Source organism: Peromyscus eremicus, chromosome 15 (genome assembly GCF_949786415.1).
Source record: "Peromyscus eremicus chromosome 15, PerEre_H2_v1, whole genome shotgun sequence".
NCBI lineage: Eukaryota > Metazoa > Chordata > Mammalia > Rodentia > Cricetidae > Peromyscus > Peromyscus eremicus.
The window spans coordinates 43,960,543-43,982,041 of NC_081431.1; the positions used below are offsets into that span (position 1 = coordinate 43,960,543).

At 39.2% G+C, this 21,499-nt stretch overlaps 1 protein-coding gene across 1 annotated transcript in view; it reads left to right on the forward strand.

Moving 5' to 3' along the window:
• The window catches only part of Hmcn1 (hemicentin 1), a 435,413-nt gene that overhangs the window by 310,322 nt on the left and 103,592 nt on the right, over positions 1 to 21,499 (forward strand). Inside the window, exons 43-53 of the mRNA XM_059280181.1 lie at positions 27 to 149; positions 952 to 1,113; positions 2,964 to 3,245; positions 5,391 to 5,558; positions 8,129 to 8,242; positions 9,153 to 9,239; positions 10,145 to 10,336; positions 11,473 to 11,646; positions 13,221 to 13,334; positions 17,570 to 17,715; positions 20,723 to 20,873. Coding sequence (XP_059136164.1) covers positions 27 to 149; positions 952 to 1,113; positions 2,964 to 3,245; positions 5,391 to 5,558; positions 8,129 to 8,242; positions 9,153 to 9,239; positions 10,145 to 10,336; positions 11,473 to 11,646; positions 13,221 to 13,334; positions 17,570 to 17,715; positions 20,723 to 20,873 — 1,713 coding nt within the window. The remainder of the gene's footprint in view (positions 1 to 26; positions 150 to 951; positions 1,114 to 2,963; positions 3,246 to 5,390; positions 5,559 to 8,128; positions 8,243 to 9,152; positions 9,240 to 10,144; positions 10,337 to 11,472; positions 11,647 to 13,220; positions 13,335 to 17,569; positions 17,716 to 20,722; positions 20,874 to 21,499) is intronic.

Here is a 21,499-nt window from a genome sequence, read left to right on the forward strand (position 1 = left end):
GATCAATGCTTTTTCTTTCCTCTCAGTACCACCTAGTATTTACGGATCTGATGAGCTCGTGCAACTTACTGCCATTGAAGGGAATCTCGTCACTCTGCTGTGTGAATCGAGTGGAATTCCACCCCCAAATCTTACTTGGAAGAAGAAAGGTCAGTTTGCATTGCTAAAAGTTTAAATGATACAGAGATGATAGATAGATAGGTAGATAGACAGACAGACAGACAGATAGATAGATAGATAGATGATAGATAGATAGATAGAGACAGACAGACAGACAGACAGACAGACAGACAGACAGACAGATAGATAGATAGATAGATAGATAGATAGATAGATAGATAGATAGACGGAGTGAATATCTTTTTGTTTGGCTAACATGTCAATTTGTAAAAGGAAGAAAACAACAGCAGAAACCTTTCAGGTTTGTGTACTAAATGCTAGACAGCAAAATTGCTTTGTATTAACTTTCAGTATGTGATATTTAAGTATTTTCTCACTGAAGATCATTTTCAGACTAACCGTTCACCAGAAAAATCTATTTTCTGCATTATATTCTTGCTTTTAATCAAATGTATTATAAAACATTTATAATCATCAAAAGCCTACCATTCAAAGAATTATTTTTTCTTTACAAATGTCTTTAAAATTATTTTCCAAAATAAACATTTCTTTACACTTATGGAAGTTTTGCAATATATTTTAGGGTTAAGTCTGTAGTTGAGTAGATTTCATTAGTAAATATTTATACATGCCCACTAAACATAAAATAGACCATTGAAAATTGTACTTCATCCAGTTCTTCATTTTGCCCACAAGAAAAGGATTGTTTCACAGGGTTGTCTACCTTTTAGATACTTAAACTAGTAAGTAATAAAGAAGTTCTTCTCTGGGCATGTATATAAAAGCCACATTTTTTTTGCTTCAAAATCTGCTTTTTGGGTTTTATTGCAGGATCTCTGGTGTTGGCTGACTCTGTGGGACGAGTTCGCATTTTATCTGGAGGCAGACGGTTACAAATTTCAGTTGCCGAGAAAGCTGATGCAGGACCCTACACATGTGTGGCATCCAATGTGGCTGGAATTGCAAATAAAGACTATAATCTGCAAGTGTACAGTAAGTTATTGACCTCCTCAAGCTCCGGGCACAACTTTCTTCTCTAGATGCCTATATTTCCTTTCCGTTTTGCTTTCAACCTGTAAGGTTCATTCACAGTAACAGCCAGACCATGGTATAAATCGTGCTGACATAACCAGAGAGGAATTGCTTCCTTCAGGTGATTGTTTATTCCGAAATACAGCTATTCGTCCCCATCATCTCGCCGGTAACAGACACATCAAGGTGGTTGCAATATGCTGGGTGGGGACATGTGTAGAAAGGGAATGGAGGGGATTATACTTTATAGTTTCTGTTGCTGGTGGTGTTTTTGTTTTTGTTATTTGTTTGTTTTGATAAGTTCTCATGTAGCCCAGGCTAGCCTCAAACTTGGTACACTGTTGAATGACCTTTAGCTTCTTATTCTCCTTCACCCACCTCCTGATGCTGGGATTACGAGCATGTGCTAGCATACATGCTTCATACATGCCAGGCAAGTACTGCTCACCAACTAAGCTACAGCCCCACCACAAGAGTATATTGAAAAAACATAAAATATTTTATTTTAAAAGGATATTTAGACTATAAACTGTGTAACATTTTAGAGTGTTTGAAGATATGCATTATGTCACTTCATCTGTATGTGTTTTATGTGCATCTGTACATGAGGGAGAACTAAGGCCTCTATCACACACACATGGGGATTCAAACTCAGAGATCCTCCCCATGGTTGAACAAGGTCACGTGGCTTATGTATAGTCCCCAGAACACAGGTTTACACACCCTGGCCCATTTGCCTTTCCACACACATAGGAGTGTAAGTTGGCCTCATTTCCAATTCTAATCAGCATCGATTAGGTAGATTCAGCGATAGAGAAACAGAATGACTGGCTACCAGTGCCGTAGCTGGCAGTTTACTTCTTCACGTAAGGAGACATCCGAGGTAGCAGTTGGTCTCTGGAGATGGTCACCTTCTCACTCCTAACAAGATAGAGGCTCTGGGATTTGTCTAGCCTTTCCTTCATGTTGTTAAGAGGGTTGCTGCATCTGTGACACCAAATCCACACTGAAGTCAAGAAAGGGATAGGGTGTCAATATTTTGCTTTATGTTAAGAGAGCCCAGCCCCCGTAGGGCCTCTCTTTCAACATTAAAGGCTTGAATTATATAAAAATAAACATGCATGTCCATCTCATTAATATGCATACTTGCCATTGTCTTTAGAAAGCGGTAAAATTATATGCATACTGAAGAACTATTTTAAAATAAGTTTCTTTATGATTTATTATCAGTAAGTGTTTGATTTGTATATCTGTTTTAAGTTCCTATATATCCAGTGTCACATAAAGCTTTATCAGGTGAAGAGGAATCACTAGTAAAAATAAGTTAAGAAGCCCTAAGCTACCATATCCATTGTAGTACTTGGAACACTTCTGTAAACCAGAATTACAATTGATAAGCACAATTACTGTATTATTTCCCCAAAAATGAGTGAATACAGCAGTCTGTGCCTCCTGGGTCAATAGCTTTCTTTTACTTAAAAACAGAGAAGAATTCTCTCTCTCATTATACTAATAATTTATTACATAATAATGTGGTCTGTTATTTGGAGTCTTTTTTAGTAGCTAATATATTGACACAATATCGTATCTATCTTGGGACTGAGGATGTAACTCACTTTATAGTGTTTACCTATCATGCCCAAGGCCCTGCCTTTCATCCCCAACCACATCACCTGGGTGTGGTGGTTCATTCCTTGTTATCACAGTTCTTTAGAAGTAGAAGCAAGATGGACAGTTCAAGGTGTAAACTCCTATTAGAAGTGAAGCAAATGTTTCCCGTATTGTTTCTCATTATGTCTTTTCACCCAAAGTTCGACCATCTATAGCCAACAGTGGCAGCCACCGCCCTGAAATTATCGTTATCCGTGGGAAGAGTATTTCCTTGGAATGCGAGGTGCAGGGTATTCCTCAGCCAACCGTGACCTGGATGAAAGATGGCCGTCCTTTGAGCGCAGGAAAGGGAGTGGAAATATTGGATGAAGGGCGCATCCTTCAGCTGAAGAATGTTCACGTGTCTGACACAGGCCGTTACGTGTGTGTTGCTGTGAATGTAGCAGGAATGACTGACAAAAGATATGACTTAAGTGTGCATGGTAAGTAGAGAGAGAACCACCAGACCTGTTCACAGGATGATACAATCGAGTATCCTGGGTGTGCGAGGCCAGCTCCCACCTTTTCAGGGGTTCTTACGAGGAGGAGAGAAGGATAAGAAAATATTAGAGCCTGGCGGTGGTGGCGCATGCCTTTAATCCCAGCACTCGGGAGGCAGAGCCAGGTGGATCTCTGTGAGTTCAAGGCCAGCCTGGTCTACAGATCGAGATCCAGGACAGGCACCAAAATTACACAGAGAAACCCTGTCTCGAAAAAACCAAATATATATTAAATAGACATATAGCGAAGAGGAGAAAGACAGAAACACAGGATAGCTTAGGGAGGACCTGGGTCAATGCCCAGTGGCCTTTTCAGTTTATTCAAAAGCGCTTTTTATAACAATGCCAAGGGGTGGGCCAAAAGACCTCCCCCTTGCTAGATCAAAGCGCACTGCACAGCCCAGTGTAGACCCTTCCAAACACCTGGTAACCACGCCCATGGCCAAATCATCCCCTTATGCAGCCCTGCTGGGTAAAGTAAGCTCAGATTCTCGAACCCTGAGTAATTTGCACCTCCGTGCCTGGGAGCATAGACCTCATATCTAAAAGGAGTCTCTTTAATATCTCATCTGTCTTTTTTAATTCTTTGAGAATTTCATGCATATATGCAGGGAAATATGATCATTTACACATCCCATAGTCCATTTCATCTCCAACCCTGCCAGAATCTCCCCCAACACCTGTCCCTCCTAATTTCTTTTTTTTTTTCCTTTTTGAAATATTACTAAGTCCAATCAGTGCTGCCCATATGTTCATGGTGTGGTACCGTGAAGCACTGGGAAGCTTCCATTGGCCACACCCTCCAAGAATAATGGTTCTCCCTTTCAGCAGCTATTGACTGCCAATAGCTCCTCAATACGGAGCGTAGCCTGGAGTTATGTCCGTTGTCTGTGTATGAATTTTGACTAGCCTGATCATGTGTAGTTCTTGTGCGGGTAACTACAGCTAGTGTGAGACTAGACTGTGTTTCACAGAACCCACCCTTTTCTACATATTTGCTACTTATTTAGTCTCATCATTTAACTTTCTATACCTGACTTCATGTTACTTGCTGAGACAACCACACAGAGTGTTCTTTTGAGGATGTATATAATAAAGTGGGAAAAAAATTAAGACGAGCTCTTACTGTGTAATCAGCTGGTTTAGAAGGCACTATGTAGATGAGGCTGACATCAGTCAACCTCCTTTGCCTCACTAGTGCTGGGATTAAAGGCATGCACTACCACATCTGGCTAAATCCTTTAATAATACAGTTTTCAAAGTCAAGTCTTAAGTAAGACTATTTTAATGTTTGCTGCTCAGTATCCCTTGGATATGAGTTGTATTAAAGTCAGACTTAAGATTCTAATGAATAAAGTACAAATTTGGGGCAGGAAGAGACCAGACTTTGTACACATTCAAAGTCAGCTATTTGTATTCATGCAATTTGATGTATAATTTTTAAATCTATAGAAGCAATGGGAATTTTAATAGACACAAAATTTACAGCTTGAATACCATTAATAAACAAATAAACCTAGGTCTGCTGGTGTATGTCTATGATCCTAGAACTTTTGAGGCTGCATTTGGAGGATTGTGAGTTCAAAGCCAGCCTGACTCAATAGGGAGTTCCAGATTAACGTGAGTTACAAAATGAAACTCTGTCTCATAACAAACAAAACGGAAATGGTTGAAGCTTAGTGTTAGTCTCTTATGTTTATAGCCAGTGCATATGCCAAAGATGAGGAGAACAGGATAAAAAAGAAAATTAATACTAAATATCTTGTCAAATACATTGAATTTTTAAGATTATAACAATTTTTACAGAATCCTGTCTATAAGAAGGTTGTGAATTTTTTATTAAAAATCTGTCAGAAAATAGGACTAACTCATAAACTAGTTCACCATTGCTGGCATAGCAAGGCCAAATTAATCAAAATTGAAAAGCAGTGACATGCATTTTTATTTTCAGTGATGGCATTATTATGATTGCTTGTTTTGATTACTATTAACAAGGAAACAGAAGGCTCTTACTGGAAGTAAGCTGTCAAGGATTATGCATTGGCTTCCTTCTTTTCTATTTCCAGTCACTTTGGTTTTATCTTATAGCCCCTCCAAGCATCATAGGGAACCAAGGAATCCCTGAGAATGTCAGTGTGGTGGAGAAGAGCTCCGTATCCCTGACTTGCGAAGCCTCTGGCATCCCCCTGCCTTCTATAACCTGGCTTAAAGATGGCTGGCCCGTCAGCCTCGGCAGTTCTGTGAAAATCCTCTCAGGTATTCACAATTCGGATAGCTTGATCATCTGGTTGGCTTCGTGTGAACATCATTTCTCTTTAGTTCATTTTCAGTGTTTATGTTGTTTCATTTTTCTTTCTGATCTAGGCGCTTATTATGATACCTACTCGTCATATTACACAAACATATTTGAAACAGAGAAGGGTATATGAACATCAGGAAAACTTTTAAATTAATCTCCTAACTCCTGTCCTAAAAAGGAGTTGGCGTTGTCTTATTAGCATCATATAACATTCCCCTTGTACTAAGAATGCCAAATGACACATGACTTGTCTGAATGGTACTTATATCACTGGGAAGTGAGTTCTCTGGGTCCTGTGACCTTATCGCTAAATCAGCCTCTGATAATTTTGTAGGAAAACCTGGATATCTTATCACCCATAGGTCTGTGTAAGCCTGGATGGAAGGTTTTTGAGGCATGTCACAAGAAATCTACAGCCGGCCTGTTTTGATAATGGCTGTCACATACACTAAAAAGACAATCTTTCTTCAGCTTTTGAGCAAGTTATTCAGCTTTGTTAACCCTAGCAGCATCTGTGTCCTGTGGCTTTTATTAAACTGAAGTGAGTTTATATCATGTTAAGTTATTAACACAGTGTTTGCTAAAGCACCAATACTCAGTCCTGATCTTGGGAAACTCCCCGAGTTCTTCCTCTGTCCTGTGATGCTTTTCATTTCATAGGACCCTATCTCCATGTCCTTACGAAGTAGAGAATAGTGCCCAATATTTTCTTTCTACAGTTTGGCTACCAAAAGCCTGAGCACATTATCTTCTCGTCTCAAAATTATCTTCATTTTTTTAAAGTAGTTTTGGGTCTGGAAAGTTTGAATTTATTAAATGCGATAACATCAAAGATTGAAGAAATGAAAACAGTATGGCAGAGTGCTCCGGCTGGCTTCTTACCCATTTACAGGAGTGGTGTTTTGGTTCTGTTTAGTTTTGTTTTGGTTGACCAGCAGCTGGAGATCCCTGAGCAAAGCACATTAAAAGTATTTCACCTTATGACTGCCAAAGGACTCGTTCGGCTTTACAATCTGGATGTGTTTTGTGTGATGGATAAATGAGAAGCAGATGAATGACATGTGACTTGCTCACTGCTACTCTGCTGCACACTTCTGTTTCGTGAAGACTAATCCTCCTGAGGCTTGTCTGCAAGCAGGGCTTTGGTGACGGCCCTACCATTGTCAGAGCGTTATCTGCCAAGAACAGGCAACTGCCATAAAAATCTGGTAGAAGCTAGACATATCTTGTTATAAGTATAAATTGCTGTCATAATCATTTCAGGTTTTCACAAGATTATGTGAGAGGATCAAGAAGCAAAGGTGTGGCCTAGTTGACTAAGGATTGTGGACCCAGTAATGATTCATAAACGTTGTATCACTTTAATATCCCTCAACTGCAGTCTCACTAATCTGAGCTAGCAACCAGTGGGTGACTTTTTTCCAAATTGACATAAGTGTTTAAAAAGGAAACCCTGTTTATGTTGTTTACTTCTGTTTTGCTGGGAAAAACACAATTCAGTACAAGACATCAGCTTAACTTTTCTCAAATAAGATATTGCTAAATTCGCCTTCTGGTGAACTGAGGACGGAGAAGTCGCTGGTTGGACAAGTCGCAGTGCCGTCTTGTCTCCCTCTAAACTGAAAGCAGATGGTGGCTCCTCAGCCAGATCCAGGTGACTATTTAAGTGAGAATTTTATATGTATCCACTAGAAGTTTTAGTACAAATCCAAAGTGCTAAGCAAAAATATGCCCACCTAAAAAGTTTTTATAAATCTGAGCAGTACTTTTTTCTCTGAGATTTTTCTAAGTCATTCGGAGGTCTCTACTTCCAGTGTGCTGATTTGTTTTCAAAAGGCTGTGTTTCATCTTACGTGCTGACTCCTTTGCCTTCTTCCTTAATAGAAGTTTCCTGCCAGATTCCATCTTTCAGCATGTCTCAGTCTGTGTGCATTTCCTCTTCAAGGAAAACACAGAAATTCAAAATACAAAAAGGAGCCAAGGCAGCATTGTGTCCGTGCCTGAGGTGACCCCATAACCCTGTCATTAATGACACCAGGATTTCCAAGAAGCTGACATGATAGCTACCAGTCAGTCCATCTTCATGGTTTCATCTCCCTTTTATATCCATGTCACCCAAATCTGGGTCCCCAATCTAGTCCTCCTGCTGGCATTCCCATTTTATCGTTCAGGCCCTTTTCACAGTCTTTCCCGAGCATCAGGTCAGCACCGACTTGTGAAAGCACCACATCAGATCGTGAGCTTGTTTTACGCATGTAGCTCCCTCCTTCACCTTCAGCAAACACTAAATTCCTCAGTGTAACATCCAAGGGCACACAGAACCAGGCCAAACTTCATCCAACTTCGCCTCTTGTCATTTCGACACCTCTTTAACTATACATACTCCGGCTATTCCTACCCTCTGCCTCTATAACTTCATATACTCAACCACAGCAGTATTTTACCTTCTCTGCAAAACTTCATTTCTCACTTGGTGTCACCCAGAACTGTATTTATCTTTAAGTCATCTGCTGCTTTGTTTTTCCAGGAGGCAGGATGCTGCGGTTGATGCAGACCAGACCAGAAGATGCTGGCCAGTATACTTGTATTGTAAGGAATGCAGCTGGTGAAGAGAGGAAAATGTTTGGACTTTCAGTATTAGGTACTTGTGTACTTTGCAATATGTAAAGGGAAAATCCAATTGGCCTGAATGCATTCTGGACACAGAGCTCAAATTTATTCACAGCTGGAATTTATACCTATGTGGTCTTTGGCCCCTGGACTATGATTCTTGGCAAGGGTTCAGCATTACAATTATTTGGAGGAAATGAGTCTGATTCAACTGCAAAACTGCCTTGTGGTGCCAGTTCACAACTGCTCAGAAATGTTCTAAGACATGGTGTGGTTGCTTGAAATGAGAGCGCTTACTCATTAGTTTGTGGACACATTCTTAGTTTAATTCATGTGATAAATTCATGTGATAAAGCAACCCAACGTAACTTAGGGGAGAAAGGATGTATTTTAAACCACAGTGTGAGGTCACAGCCCATCACCATGGGGAAGTCAAGGGAGCAGAAAGTTGAAATCATTTACATGCACAGTCAAGAATAGAAAGATACTAGATGCCTATATGTATAACTTAGCTGGTTTTGTCCTCTCTTACAGAGTCCAGGAGTCCAACCCAGGGACTAGTGCCATCCAGAGTGGGTGGGTCCTCTCACCTCACTTAACGTAATTAAGACAATCCTCCACAGACTTGTCCACAGGCCTGCCTAATTCACACAGTCCTTTGCAACTCCTTTCCCACAGGATTAGAGATAGTGTCAAATTAACTTTTAAATATAACCACTACACATTTTATTCATATTTATGATTTAAATTACAATTTTGTTCATTAAAATTGGGTTTGTAACAATGTTATAGCATGAGTGAAAACTAGAATTGGTAAAAGAACGCTTTGACATTCTAGTCACTAGATAATGAAGATTTGTTTAAAGCTTAGGCGCTTACGTCACAGCCTGGCTGTTCAAGCTGTAACTTACTTTCCCCGTGGTTTTGTGTGTTTATTTTAGTTCCTCCTCATATTGTGGGTGAAAACACATTGGAAGACGTGAAGATTAAAGAGAAACAGAGTGTTACCTTGACTTGTGAGGTGACAGGTAAGGAGGCAGTTCTTTTAGTCCTGAAACGAGGCTGGCCTTGAACTCACAGAGATCCGCCTGCCTCGGCCTCCCGAGTGCTGGGATCAAAGGCGTGAGCTGCCACTCTGGCCTTAGAGAACAGTTTTATCAAATGGCAGGAAAGAGGTGTCTAGTTCTCCGTCCCCCTGCCCTGCATCCCTCCCTGTCTGTGCCCAAACTTACAGCATCCTCTGTCTAAGCTTCTGGGTTTAATGGTCCATTCCAGCCGCCTTTGTTAACATGATTTGCTTTTGTAGTTTTTAAATTACAAGAAGTAATCTGAATAATTTTAAATAATATTTAACACGTTGTCTCCATATAAAACTTTCTAAAGTGTTCTCCACCAGCTACAAATATTTAATAAATAATTATTTTAATTTATCTCTAAATTCTTGGGAAGAATCATAATATATCACAAAATGTTTGTTGAACTAAATGCTTTACTTTTTTACTGTTTTCTTTCAAAATAACAAAAAGGTTTTCATATGAATAAAAAAGAATTTATAATATTTTTTATAATGATGTGCTTCATTCTTTTAAAGTGTAATTTACTGTGAAAATAGTTAATTATAGGAGCTAAACCACCTATAATTAAACAGAGACCAATTTAAACACAGAGACCATGTTTAGAATCATTTACAGATAAAAGCTAACCTACATTTGAAATGATTTTTATTTTTTATATCTTTTTCACCATAGTGTAATCACTGCTACATTAAAATTTCATTTTTGACACTATTTCAGAAAGAATAGCTATTTCATTGTTTTAAAAGTAGGCTACGGAAAACACAGCAAATATGTGACAATGTCTTCTTTGGGTGTTGGCCATTTATAGATATGTGATATTGAGCTGCCCTCAAAAAATAATGGCTTTTCCTTAACAGGGAACCCTGTGCCGCAGATCACATGGCACAAAGATGGACAGCTTCTCCAAGAAGATGAAGTCCACCACATGATGTCTGATGGCCGTTTTCTCCAGATCACCAATGCTCAAGTGTCACACACAGGACGGTACACATGTCTGGCCTCTAATACAGCTGGAGACAAAAGCAAGAGTTTCAGTCTCAATGTGTTTGGTAGGTGTAAACTTCATTTCAAACCTTGAAAAATCAGCATTCTCTCTCTCTCTCTCTCTCTCTCTCTCTCTCTCTCTCTCTCTCTCTCTCTCTCTCTCTCTCATAGAATTTCATTATGTGAAGGATACCAGCACTCGTGTATGTAGGCTGTTTTTATTTCATTCTTTCATTGCTATGGAATAAAATAAGTTCGGGCGTAGTGTTTTATGCAAGGGACAAGGATCAAGTTAGACATTAAATGTTCAGTGGTGAAGGAGAAAGTTGTCAGCAGATCAAGGAGAAGCAGAGGAACAGTGAGTCTCAGCCTGAGATCCCCGGCCTTTCTCCCTGAGCTTCTGCCTCTATTGGAGGTTGTGCCCTGGGTGTGACTGAACATCTGTATGTATTGATGCATCAACATTAGTCCTACAGCATCCGAGTTAGGTTTATGTCTCAAGCATGTCATTGAAATGGATTCTAAGTTTCTACTCCGTTTTTCAAATCTAACATGCACCAGCTAAATGTATTACATTTGATGACCGATGCTTAATAGCTCACACTCAACTCAACTGACCTGTATGTGAATATACAAATACTCAGATTTTTTTTTCAATTATTTTCGTAGTTATTCCTACATAATTTGGAGAGTGCATAAATATTCTCATATATGCAAATACTCTCATACTCCCACGTAAAATAGGAGCCTCAAAGAGAGGTCACCGTCTAAATGGATCACATGTATATATGCATATATGAAAAAAAGGTCCACCAGAATAGCAGTTGATGTGAAGGCCATCAAGTAAATAGCATCAAGTAGTAGCATCTATAAAGAGTAGGTCATGTACAAGACTATCTCTACAGGCAGAACTCACATAGTTTTATACAGGAGGATACATATGAATCAAAGTCAAGCCTGGGAGACTTGTGTTCCACTTACCACAGTATATTAGCATCTCTAATATATAGCATTGTATATATCACCTTTCTCCCTTGCTCTGTGACATTTTTCACTGACTTTTATATTGAATAGTAATGATTAATTATTTTGTAACTCTTAAAAACTGGGATTGCATGGATAAGCACAGTGGCAATTCAGGAGCACATTCTTAGAGAAATTTCTAGGAATGTTTCTTTAATAAAATTTTCAATCTTCTCAGTATCTCCAACAATTGCTGGTGTAGACAGCGATGGCAGCCCTGAAGATGTCATTGTCATCCTTAACAGCCCCACTTCTCTGGTCTGTGAGGCATATTCCTATCCCCCGGCTACCATCACCTGGTTCAAGGATGGAGCACCTTTAGAATCCAACCGGAATATCCGAATTCTTCCTGGTATGGAAATTTATTTTGAGAGAATTCAGCCTTGAAAGAGTTAATATGTAGACTGGGTTTATTCCTCTTTAATACTTGCCAGTATGTGTGGAAAGAGAAAGAACTAAAAACTATAATTATTGTCTTTGAGACATTTAACCTTATGTAGAAGAGAGGTAACAGCAAAAACTTATCACCATGAAGTTGAAAACAACCATGCATTATGAATGGATGGGGGGTATGAAAAATGGGGTAGTGACAAGGTTTATAAAAATTCAGAAGACAAAGTGGTCATTGTGGACTTGAATGGTCAGAAATATCTTCACTGCCTTACCAGAATATGGGCCTGTTTTTTTTTGTTTTTTTTTTTTTTTAAGTACTAGAATTTAGATGGTTGATGATAAGTTGGGAGAGGTTCCAGATCCATCAAGATGACTAGTGGACAAAAGGCATCAAGTGGGAATAGCATGGCCAGGTGTAGTCACCACTTATGGGGAAGCATTGTGAAGAAACCTGAAGACAGTAAGGGAGGAAAGCTGAGCACTATTTGAACCACTGGATTAATTTAACTTCATATACTGAACAGTTGAGAACTAATGACAGTTTTTTAAAGATATATTTTATATTTATTTATGCATATGTGACTTGGAGGGCATGCATGTGCATGTGTGAGGGTACCTGAAGAATCTACGAGAGGGCATTGGATCCCCTAGAGCTGAAGTTCTAGGCAGTTGTGAGCCATCCAACATGGGTTTTGGGAATTGAACTCAGGTACTTTGGAATAACAGCAAGTACTATTAACCACTAAGCCATCCCTCCAGCCCCTCGTGACAGTTTTTAGAGAGAAAGGTACCATATTCAAAACTGTGTTTTAGCAAAATGAACCTCTGATAGGCCAGGTCAATTAGAGGAACACAGTGGCAAAGCCGGGGACCTTCTTATGAAAGTATGAGAATGTGGAACCTTCCTTTTCCATGCTAACAATTGCCAATTGCCCCATGGCTAGGGGGTGGGACTGAGTGCCAGCCAGGCCTCTCTACTGAAACTTGTTCTGATTTGGGCTTGCACAGATTCTGTCCGTAGTGAGTCAACCTCAGTTCAGTTGAAAGACCACACACCTAAAACTATTTCAGTTAGCACAAATTTGTCTTGAGATTTGCTTTTTTTTTTTTAAGGAGACAAAGTTGGGTGGACAGGTAAGGTATGTGGATCAGGGAAGGTGTGGAGGAGTTGAATATGATCAGACATTGTACAAAACTGGAATTGAAAATAAAATATTTTTTTATGTAGGCCCCGTGTGTATTGTGGCTTATTTTATATCAAATATCTACCACTAAATTGACATTCATAAGAAGCAATGTTTAGCCAGGTGGTGTTGGTACACATCTCTAATTCCAGCACTCGGAAGGCAGAGGCAGGTGGATCTTTGAGTTCAAGGCCAGCCTGGTATACAGAGAAAGTTCCAGGACGGCCTGAACTACACAGAGAAGGAGAAGAGAAAAGAGAAAAAGAAAGAATCAATATTCTCAATAAAACAAAGTCCCAGCAGTTTGTACATTGCCCACTTCTTTCTTTTATGTTCCTTAACGTTTTAGGAGGCCGCACTCTGCAGATACTGAATGCACAGGAAGACAATGCTGGAAGATACTCATGTGTGGCCACTAATGAGGCTGGGGAAATGATAAAGCACTATGAAGTGAAAGTCTACAGTAAGTTCCAAAAGAACACTTTATCTCACCTCTGCCTGAAGATTTCTGGCTCTTTCTTTATTTTCATTTAAAAAAAATTATTCATTTATATACCAATCACAGATCCCCTTCTTATCCCTCCTCCTGCTCCCCACCCCCCCTTCCTCCCCCCGGCTCACCCCCCCCCGTCCCTACCTCCAAAAGGGTAAGTTTTCTCATGGGGGTGTACATGCAGTTGAGGCAGAACCAAGCCCCTCCCCGCTGCATCGGTGGTGAGCAAGGTGTCCAACCATAGGTAATGGGCTCCAAAATGCTAGCTCACGCACCAGGGATAGATCCTGATCACACTGCCAGGGGCCCCACAAACAGACCCAGCTATACAACTGTTTCCTGTATGCAGGGGTCTAGTCTGGTCCCATGCAGGTTCCACAGCTGTCAAACTAAGGTTCATGAGTTCTTATGAGCTTGGTTCAGTTGTCTCTGTAGATTTCCCCATCATGATCTTAAACTCTCTTGCTCATATAATCCCTCTTCCCTCTCTTCGACTGGGCTCCCAGAGCTCCACCTGGTGCTTGGTTGTGGGTCCCTGCATCTGTTTCAATCAGTTACTGGATGAAGGCTCTATGATGACAGTTAGGGTATTTACCAATCTGATTACCAGAGTAGGCCAGTTCAGGCACCCTCTCCACTATTGCTAGTAGTCTAATCTGAGTTCATCCTTGCAGATTCCTGGGAATTTCCCTGGCACCAGGTTTCTCTCTTACCTCATAATGTCTCCCCTATCAAGTTATCTTTTTCATTGCTCTCCCACTCCGTCACTCTCCCAGCTCGACCATCACATTCCCTCATGTTCTCATCCCCCATCCCCTCTTCTCTATTGTCCCCCCCCATCCCCAGTTTACTCATGAAGATCTCTGTTTCCTCTTCCCAAGGTGATTCATGTGTCCTTCTTAGGGTCCTCCTTGTTTCCCAGCTTCTCTGGAGCTGTGGGTTGTAGTCTGGTTATCATTTGCTTTACATCCAGTATCCACTTATGAGTGAGTACACACCAAATTTGTCTTTCTAAGTCTGGGTTACCTCACTCAGGATGATATTTTCTAGTTCCATCCATTTGCCTATAAATTTCATGATGTCATACTCCATTGTGTATATGTACCACATTTTCTTTATCCATTCTTCAGTTGAGGGGAAGGCATCTACATTGTTTCCAGGTTCTGGCTATTATGAATAATGCTGCTATGAACATCGTTGAGCAAGTGTCCTTGTGGTATGATTGAGCATCCCTTGGGTTGCTCAAGAGTGATATCCTTGGGTCTTGAAGGAGATTGATTGCCAATTTTCTGAGAAACCGCCATACTGATTTTCAAAGTGGCTGTACAAGTTTGCACTCACACCAACAGTGGAAGAGTGTTCCCCTTGCTTCACATCCTCTCATCAGTGTTTTTGATCTTAGCCATTCTGACAGGTATAAGATGGTATCTCAGAGTCATTTTGACTTGCATTTTCCTGATGACTAATGATGTTGAGCAATTCCTTAAATGTCTTTTGGCCATTTGGATTCTTTTATTGCGAATTCTCTGTTTAGATCTGTAGCCCATTTTTTAATTGGGTTGTTTGGTATTTTGATGTCTAGTTTCTTGAGTTTTTTTTATATATTTTGGAGATCAGCCCTCTGCCAGATGTGGCCTTCATGAAAATCTTTTCCCATTCTGTAGGCTGTCATTTTGTCTTATTTACCATGTCCTTTGCCTTACAGAAGCTTCTCAGTTTCAGGAGGTCCCATTTATTAATTGTTGCTCTCAGTGTCTGTGCTACTAGTGTTATATTTAGGAAGTGGTCTCCTGTGCCAATGCATTCTACTTTCTACTACTGGGCTACTTGCTACTTTCTCCTCTGTCAGGTTCAGTGTAGCTGGATTTATGTTCAGGTTTTTGATGCACTTGGATTTGAATTTTGTGCACAGCAACAGATATGGATCTATTTGCAATCTTCTACATGCTGACATCCAGTTATGCCAGCACTATTTGTTGAAGATGCTTTCTTTTTTCCATTGCACAGTTTTGACTTCTTTGTCAAAAATTAGGCATTCATAGGTGTGTGGATTAATGTCAGGATCTTCAGTTTGATTCCATTGGTCCACATGTTGGTTTTTATGACAGTACCAAGCTGTTTTTAATACTATAGCTCTATATAGACCTTAAAGTCAAGGATTGAGATGCCTCCAGAAGTTGCTTTATTGTAGAGGATTGTTTTAGCTATCTTAGGTTTTTTTGTTTTTCCATATGAAGTTGAGTATTGTTCTTTCCAAGTCTGTGAAGAATTGTGTTGGGATTTTGATGGGGATTGCATTGAATCTGTAGATTGCTTTTGGTAAGATTGCCATTTTTATTGTGTTGGTTCTACCTATCCATGGGCATAGGAGATCTGTAGTATGAATTGTTAGAAGGTCTTACTAATAAAAAGCAAACTTGGGAGCCAGATATTGGTGTGAACGCTGAAAGATCAGAGAAACAGAACAAGCCACAGCTAACCACGCCTCACCAATTCCTCAGCTGATCTTGTTTCCTCAAACTGGAAACCTCTGTGTCTTCATCCAAATGAACCTCAGCTGAACTGCTGCTAAAAGACTAAAAGCTTAACAAGACTCTAGTTCCTGGCTCTCATACCTTATATCCTTTCTGCTTCCTGCCATCACTTCCTGGGATTAAAGGTGTTCATCACTATGCCTGGCAGTTTCCAGTGTAGCTTTGAACTCACAGAGATCCAGATGGATCTCTGCCTCTGGAGTGCTAGGATTAAAGGCGTGTGTGCCACCATTTTCTGGCCTCTATGTCGATCTAGTGGCTGTTGTAGGAGTTCCCTGGTAGAATTTTGAGAGTCACTTATGTAGACTATCATATTATCTGCAAATAGTGAAAGTCTAACTTCTTCCTTTTCAATTTGTATCCCTTTGATCTCCTTTTGTTGTCTTATTGCTCTAGCTAGAACCTCAAGTACTATGGGGATAGATACGGGGAGAGTGGACAGCCTTGTCTTGTTCCTGATTTTAGTGGAATCACTTTGAGTTTCTCCCCCATTTAATTTAATGTTGGCTGTTGGCTTGCTATAAATCGCCTTTATTATGTTTAGGTATGTTCTTTGTATTCCTGATCTCTCCAAGACCTTTATCATGAAGGGGTGTTGGATTTTGTCAAAGGCTTTTTCAGCATCTAATGAGATGATCATGTGGTTTTTTTCTTTTAGTTTGTGATTTCTAGCTTCTTCAATCCCATTTTTCATTATTTTTCCTAATTATTTATACTGATACTCTTACCTATCTAGCTTGCCTCATCAAGGATGGAAGTTGCATTAAGCATCATGTCCATGGCCTCAGTTGCTTAAAGATGTGAAGAACCACTTAAGATGGTTCAGTGACTAATATGTTTGTTACCCTAGCATGAGGACCAGTGTTAAGAAGCCCAGAACCCATGTAAATGTCCAATGGGTATGGAGGCCTGTACTTAAGGGGCAGACAGGAAATGCCCAAACAAGCTGGCTAGCCACTCTAGTCAAAATATTAAGCTCTGGGTTCAGCAAGAGACCCTGCATCAATATTTAATGTAGGACACAATTGGCATCAACCTTGGGGCTACAAAAGCATACATGTGCCCATGTGCCCCCCCCACTCCATCACACATATATATGCAGACAACATTTGTGAAGAGTCCATTGGATCCACTCATTACCTACCTGCTGGAGTTTTGTTTACATGCAGGTGCCTACTCCAGAGCTCCAAATGAGATCAAAAGTATTTGGAGGTTACCACAACGTACCCCAGCCTATAAGTAAAAGGCAAAGCTTATACTGTCATTAATAGGGGCCACATTGTAAGGTCTTTATTCCTATGTTCTTGCTGTTATGTTATAAACAAAGTGTATTTTTCTGCTTGTCATTTTTACTTTGACTTGGTGCAATAATAACCAATACAATATCTTTTATGGGTCACAGTTGGACTATGTGAGCCTGGATCAGATGAAAATGTGTGACTTCTCTAGAAGTTTTATAATGATGAAAAGATAGCGATATTTTTTCTCCATATTGTATATCTGAAAATTCCTGTTTCCTGGGGTCCTAACTGAGGTCTTTCATAGAAGGTCTGTGAAGAAATGCCCCTCATCTCCTTGGGACCTTGTTAATTGCTCCTCATTGTGATTTCTGTGGTAGACTGTGAATTTAAAACAACCAGTGTTTAACCCTTTAATATTCGTTTTGTGCAGTTCCACCCATCATCAAGAAAGGGGACCTTTTGGGGCCAGGCCTTTCCCCTAAAGAAGTGAAGATCAGGGTGAACAACAGCCTGACTTTGGAGTGTGAAGCTTACGCCATTCCTTCTGCCTCGCTCCGCTGGTACAAGGATGGACAGGCCAGTCATAACTATGTTTTGTCTGTTGATTATTTCTTAAAGATTAAAATACCAATTTAAAAAGAAACAGGCAGGGATGATTCAAAGATTGACCCCACCTACTGTGATATTAAAAGTAGTCAATCCCATGCTCCTCGAATCTGAAACTGCTTAGAAAATAAATAAAATGAAAAGCATCCATGTTCAATAACTTTAGTATTGTTCCACTACTTAGAGGTAAGCAAGATTGGTTTTGTGTATATTAGCACTTGACTGTGAAAATCTGGCTACCCTCCCACTGGAGAATTAGAGGAACAGTGTTTTACCCAAATAAATAAATTGTTATAGAGAAGAAGCACATGTATGATTCCAAAATGAGGACTAAATTTATTCAGGACTCTCTCTAAACATCTTTAACTCTTCTACAAAAGATAACATTTTTGATATCCTAAAATATGAGAAAAATTAAGACAGAAAGGCACACTATGATTACCCTAGGGCAGAGGGAAATACAAAATAAAAGATCAACTTGAGAGGGAAGGGGCAGACATGGGAGGGGTTCAAGGGAGGGAGGGTAAAAGGAGAAGTGATATAATACACACAATTAACATTGTTTTCTAAAAAACAAGCTTTTACATTTAAAAAAATCAGATCCTTCTGTTTATGATGTAAGTTTCAGAAGACATCCCCTATTCCTCACTCATTTCCTATTCTTTCTCACATGCTGTAAGGACACATGTGCTGATGCTCGGAGGCCAAAAGAGAATATGTAGTTGCTGTTAACACTACTAAATACAGATGTGAAACAGCTAAGCTGTGCCTCATCCTGTTTTACACATCATCAACCGAATGGTCAGTTAAATTCCAGTTGTAGAAGTTCAGGTCATAGTATGACTGAAGAGGCAAAAAAAGATGTGGCTTCGTGTTTTTCTTCCAATCCCAGATGGATTCTGCTATATCAGCAGTGGGGGATCAGGGGGGTCTTTTCATATAAAATAAGCATGTATCATCTGGAAGCCATTGCAAATGGAAAAATACAGAACTCCCACCATGCTCTGTTGGCTTTTCAGAGTGTAAGCACACAGTGAGATGTGCTGTCAACTCAGTAAAGCCTTACTTTCAAACAAATAAGTTCCCTGTCCTTTGAACTTATATCACTAATTTGTTTTTAATTTTCTATAAAGCCTTTTCATCCCTTACATTACTACACATAGAGAGAGACACAAATGTAAGAACTAAGGAAACACCAGAATTTAAATAGAAACTAGACTGCTTTCAAAACTCATTAAGAGTTGTTAAATTACAGCTTCAAATTCAGTCTCTGAAATTATATTGACTGACAATTCTAACTTTTTAAGGCTTGGGTTGGTTTCCTAAATTATGAATAAGAAGTCATATTTTCAATAAATAGTTTTTCCATATCATTTTTCAGTTATTTCTTCTTTAACCAAAATTTAATAAAGTAGTATTTTTAAGAAAAACCATCAAAAGATATTGACAATATCAGCTATAATAATTTTGAATATAATCCTTACATTTTATTTATCCATTCCCTGAAATTTTTACTTTGACACAAGAAATTTAAAGGGTGGTATGTTTATTTGTGATGTAATATTAATAATGGTTTGTTGCATCCCAAATTATTTGAATCTCAACTGTTTGCTAGGCATTATTTATGGACAACAAATATAGACAAGAAAGAAACAGGCCAAAATCTTTGCCCATATAAATTTTCAGAGACAAGCAAACAAACAAAAATCCTAAAAGGACTCAGTCAGTAAAACAGAATGTGACAGATGGGATAGAAAAGTTAGTCAGAGAACACTCACACACTCAACTCAGCTCACAGATGCCTATAACTCCAGCTCCAGCTTATGGCCTCTTCTAGCCTCTACATACACCTGCACTCATGTACACATACACACACACACACACACACACACACACACACACACACACACACACACATACACACACACACTTACATGACAAGAGATACATGTGTGTGTCTGCCTTTGAGAATAGAGGAAAAAGAACTGTAGTGTCTCAAACGACAAAAGGGGAAAAGCTATTTCAAGATGAAGACAAGTTACACTATGTCAAATACTACCAAGAAGAGAAAACAAAGACAGTAGTGAATGGTAAGTATAGCCACATGGATGTCATGGGTGACCTTGACTGTCTTTCTCATCAAGTAGAGAAGACAAAGGTTTGATTGGATCAGATTCAAGGAAAGATAAGAGGACAAAATTAGACTCCATGCACAAAGAAAACATTTTTAAATGGTTGGCTGTAAATCGCCTCAGAAAATGTGGATGTAGGCCGTAAGAACCACTCTCATGAGGATGAAACTGTCTAGTGGGAAGAAATGAATAGACACTGGTGTAGTTAAGAGAGGAAGTCAAGAAGCTGAGAGAACAAGGCTTTGTTTGACAGTAGGCACCGAAATCACTAAGAATAATGAAGGACATATCATTAGAAGGAATGCCAGTGAGTCAGGAATAAAATCTTCAAATAATGAAGGGAGACCTGTAATGCCCATTTTAACAAAGTATCATAACGTAACAAGCCCTAGACTGTGTATGAAATTAAGGATGTTTCTGAATGAATAACAATAATTTTGGATCAAATCAGATTGCAATAATGTCCTCAACTTTTAAAGTTTTCTTTATTACAGTTTTCTATGAAACTATCAACAAGACACACTTTTTAAATGCTTAATATTAGCTGGAGGCCCTTTTGCTTCCACGGATAGATGGACATTGTACTAAGAGCATGTTCCTGTCATAAAGAACATATGAATGTGTCTCCCGCAATTGCCTGGAAAATGTGAACCTTATCAGCTATCATTCGAAATAGATAAAATTTGTATTACTTAGAAAACAGTTTGATCAAATTAAATTAATTACTGCTATCTTGGCTATTTTACATATTTCCATTTATTAAAGAACAATAATGCCCATCGTTTGCAGGGTATCTTAGCTTTATTAGCATAATCCATGCTGACATTATTATAATTGAATCACAGCCCCTTAAGTCTGATGATCATGTGACCATCGCTGCAAATGGACACACTCTCCAAATCAAGGAAGCTCAAATATCAGACACTGGACGATACACTTGTGTTGCATCTAACCTTGCAGGCGAAGATGAGTTGGATTTTGATGTGAATATCCAAGGTAATACTACTATGCTTATTGTAGAATGACTTTCATGCTCTATTAATGCAATGGAAATGAGATTTGACTTAGTTTACTATGAAATCTTTTATTCTCATAATAATATAGCTTCATCATGAAATTTTAAGCAAGAAATTATAGAAGAGAACAATCCCATAATCCTGTTTTAGATTTTATTTTTATTTTATGTATATGAGTGTTTGTCTGCATGGTATGTATGCACACCACATGTATTCCTTGTGTCCATGGAAGAGGGTGTTGGATCTCATAGAACTGGAATCACAGATGGTTGTAAGCCATCATGTAGGTTCTAGGAACTGAGCCTTGGTCCTCTACAAGGGCAGGCAACAAGTACTCTTAACCACTGAGCTATCTCTCCAACCCCTATCATTCTTAGTTTATGTATTTCCTTCTGGTATTTTAAGGGACTGTTTCATTTCCAAAATTCAATGACAGACAATAGCCTTCTCTTATGTTAGCATTGCCCTAACATTATATCATGAAGGTTATGTATTATATAACATTACTCCATGAAATAAAATAAAAGCAGTAATGATGGAATTCAGAGTAGACACATTTTGAGTTGGATGAGTACACCTATAATCTTTGTGTCTTGGACAAGTTAC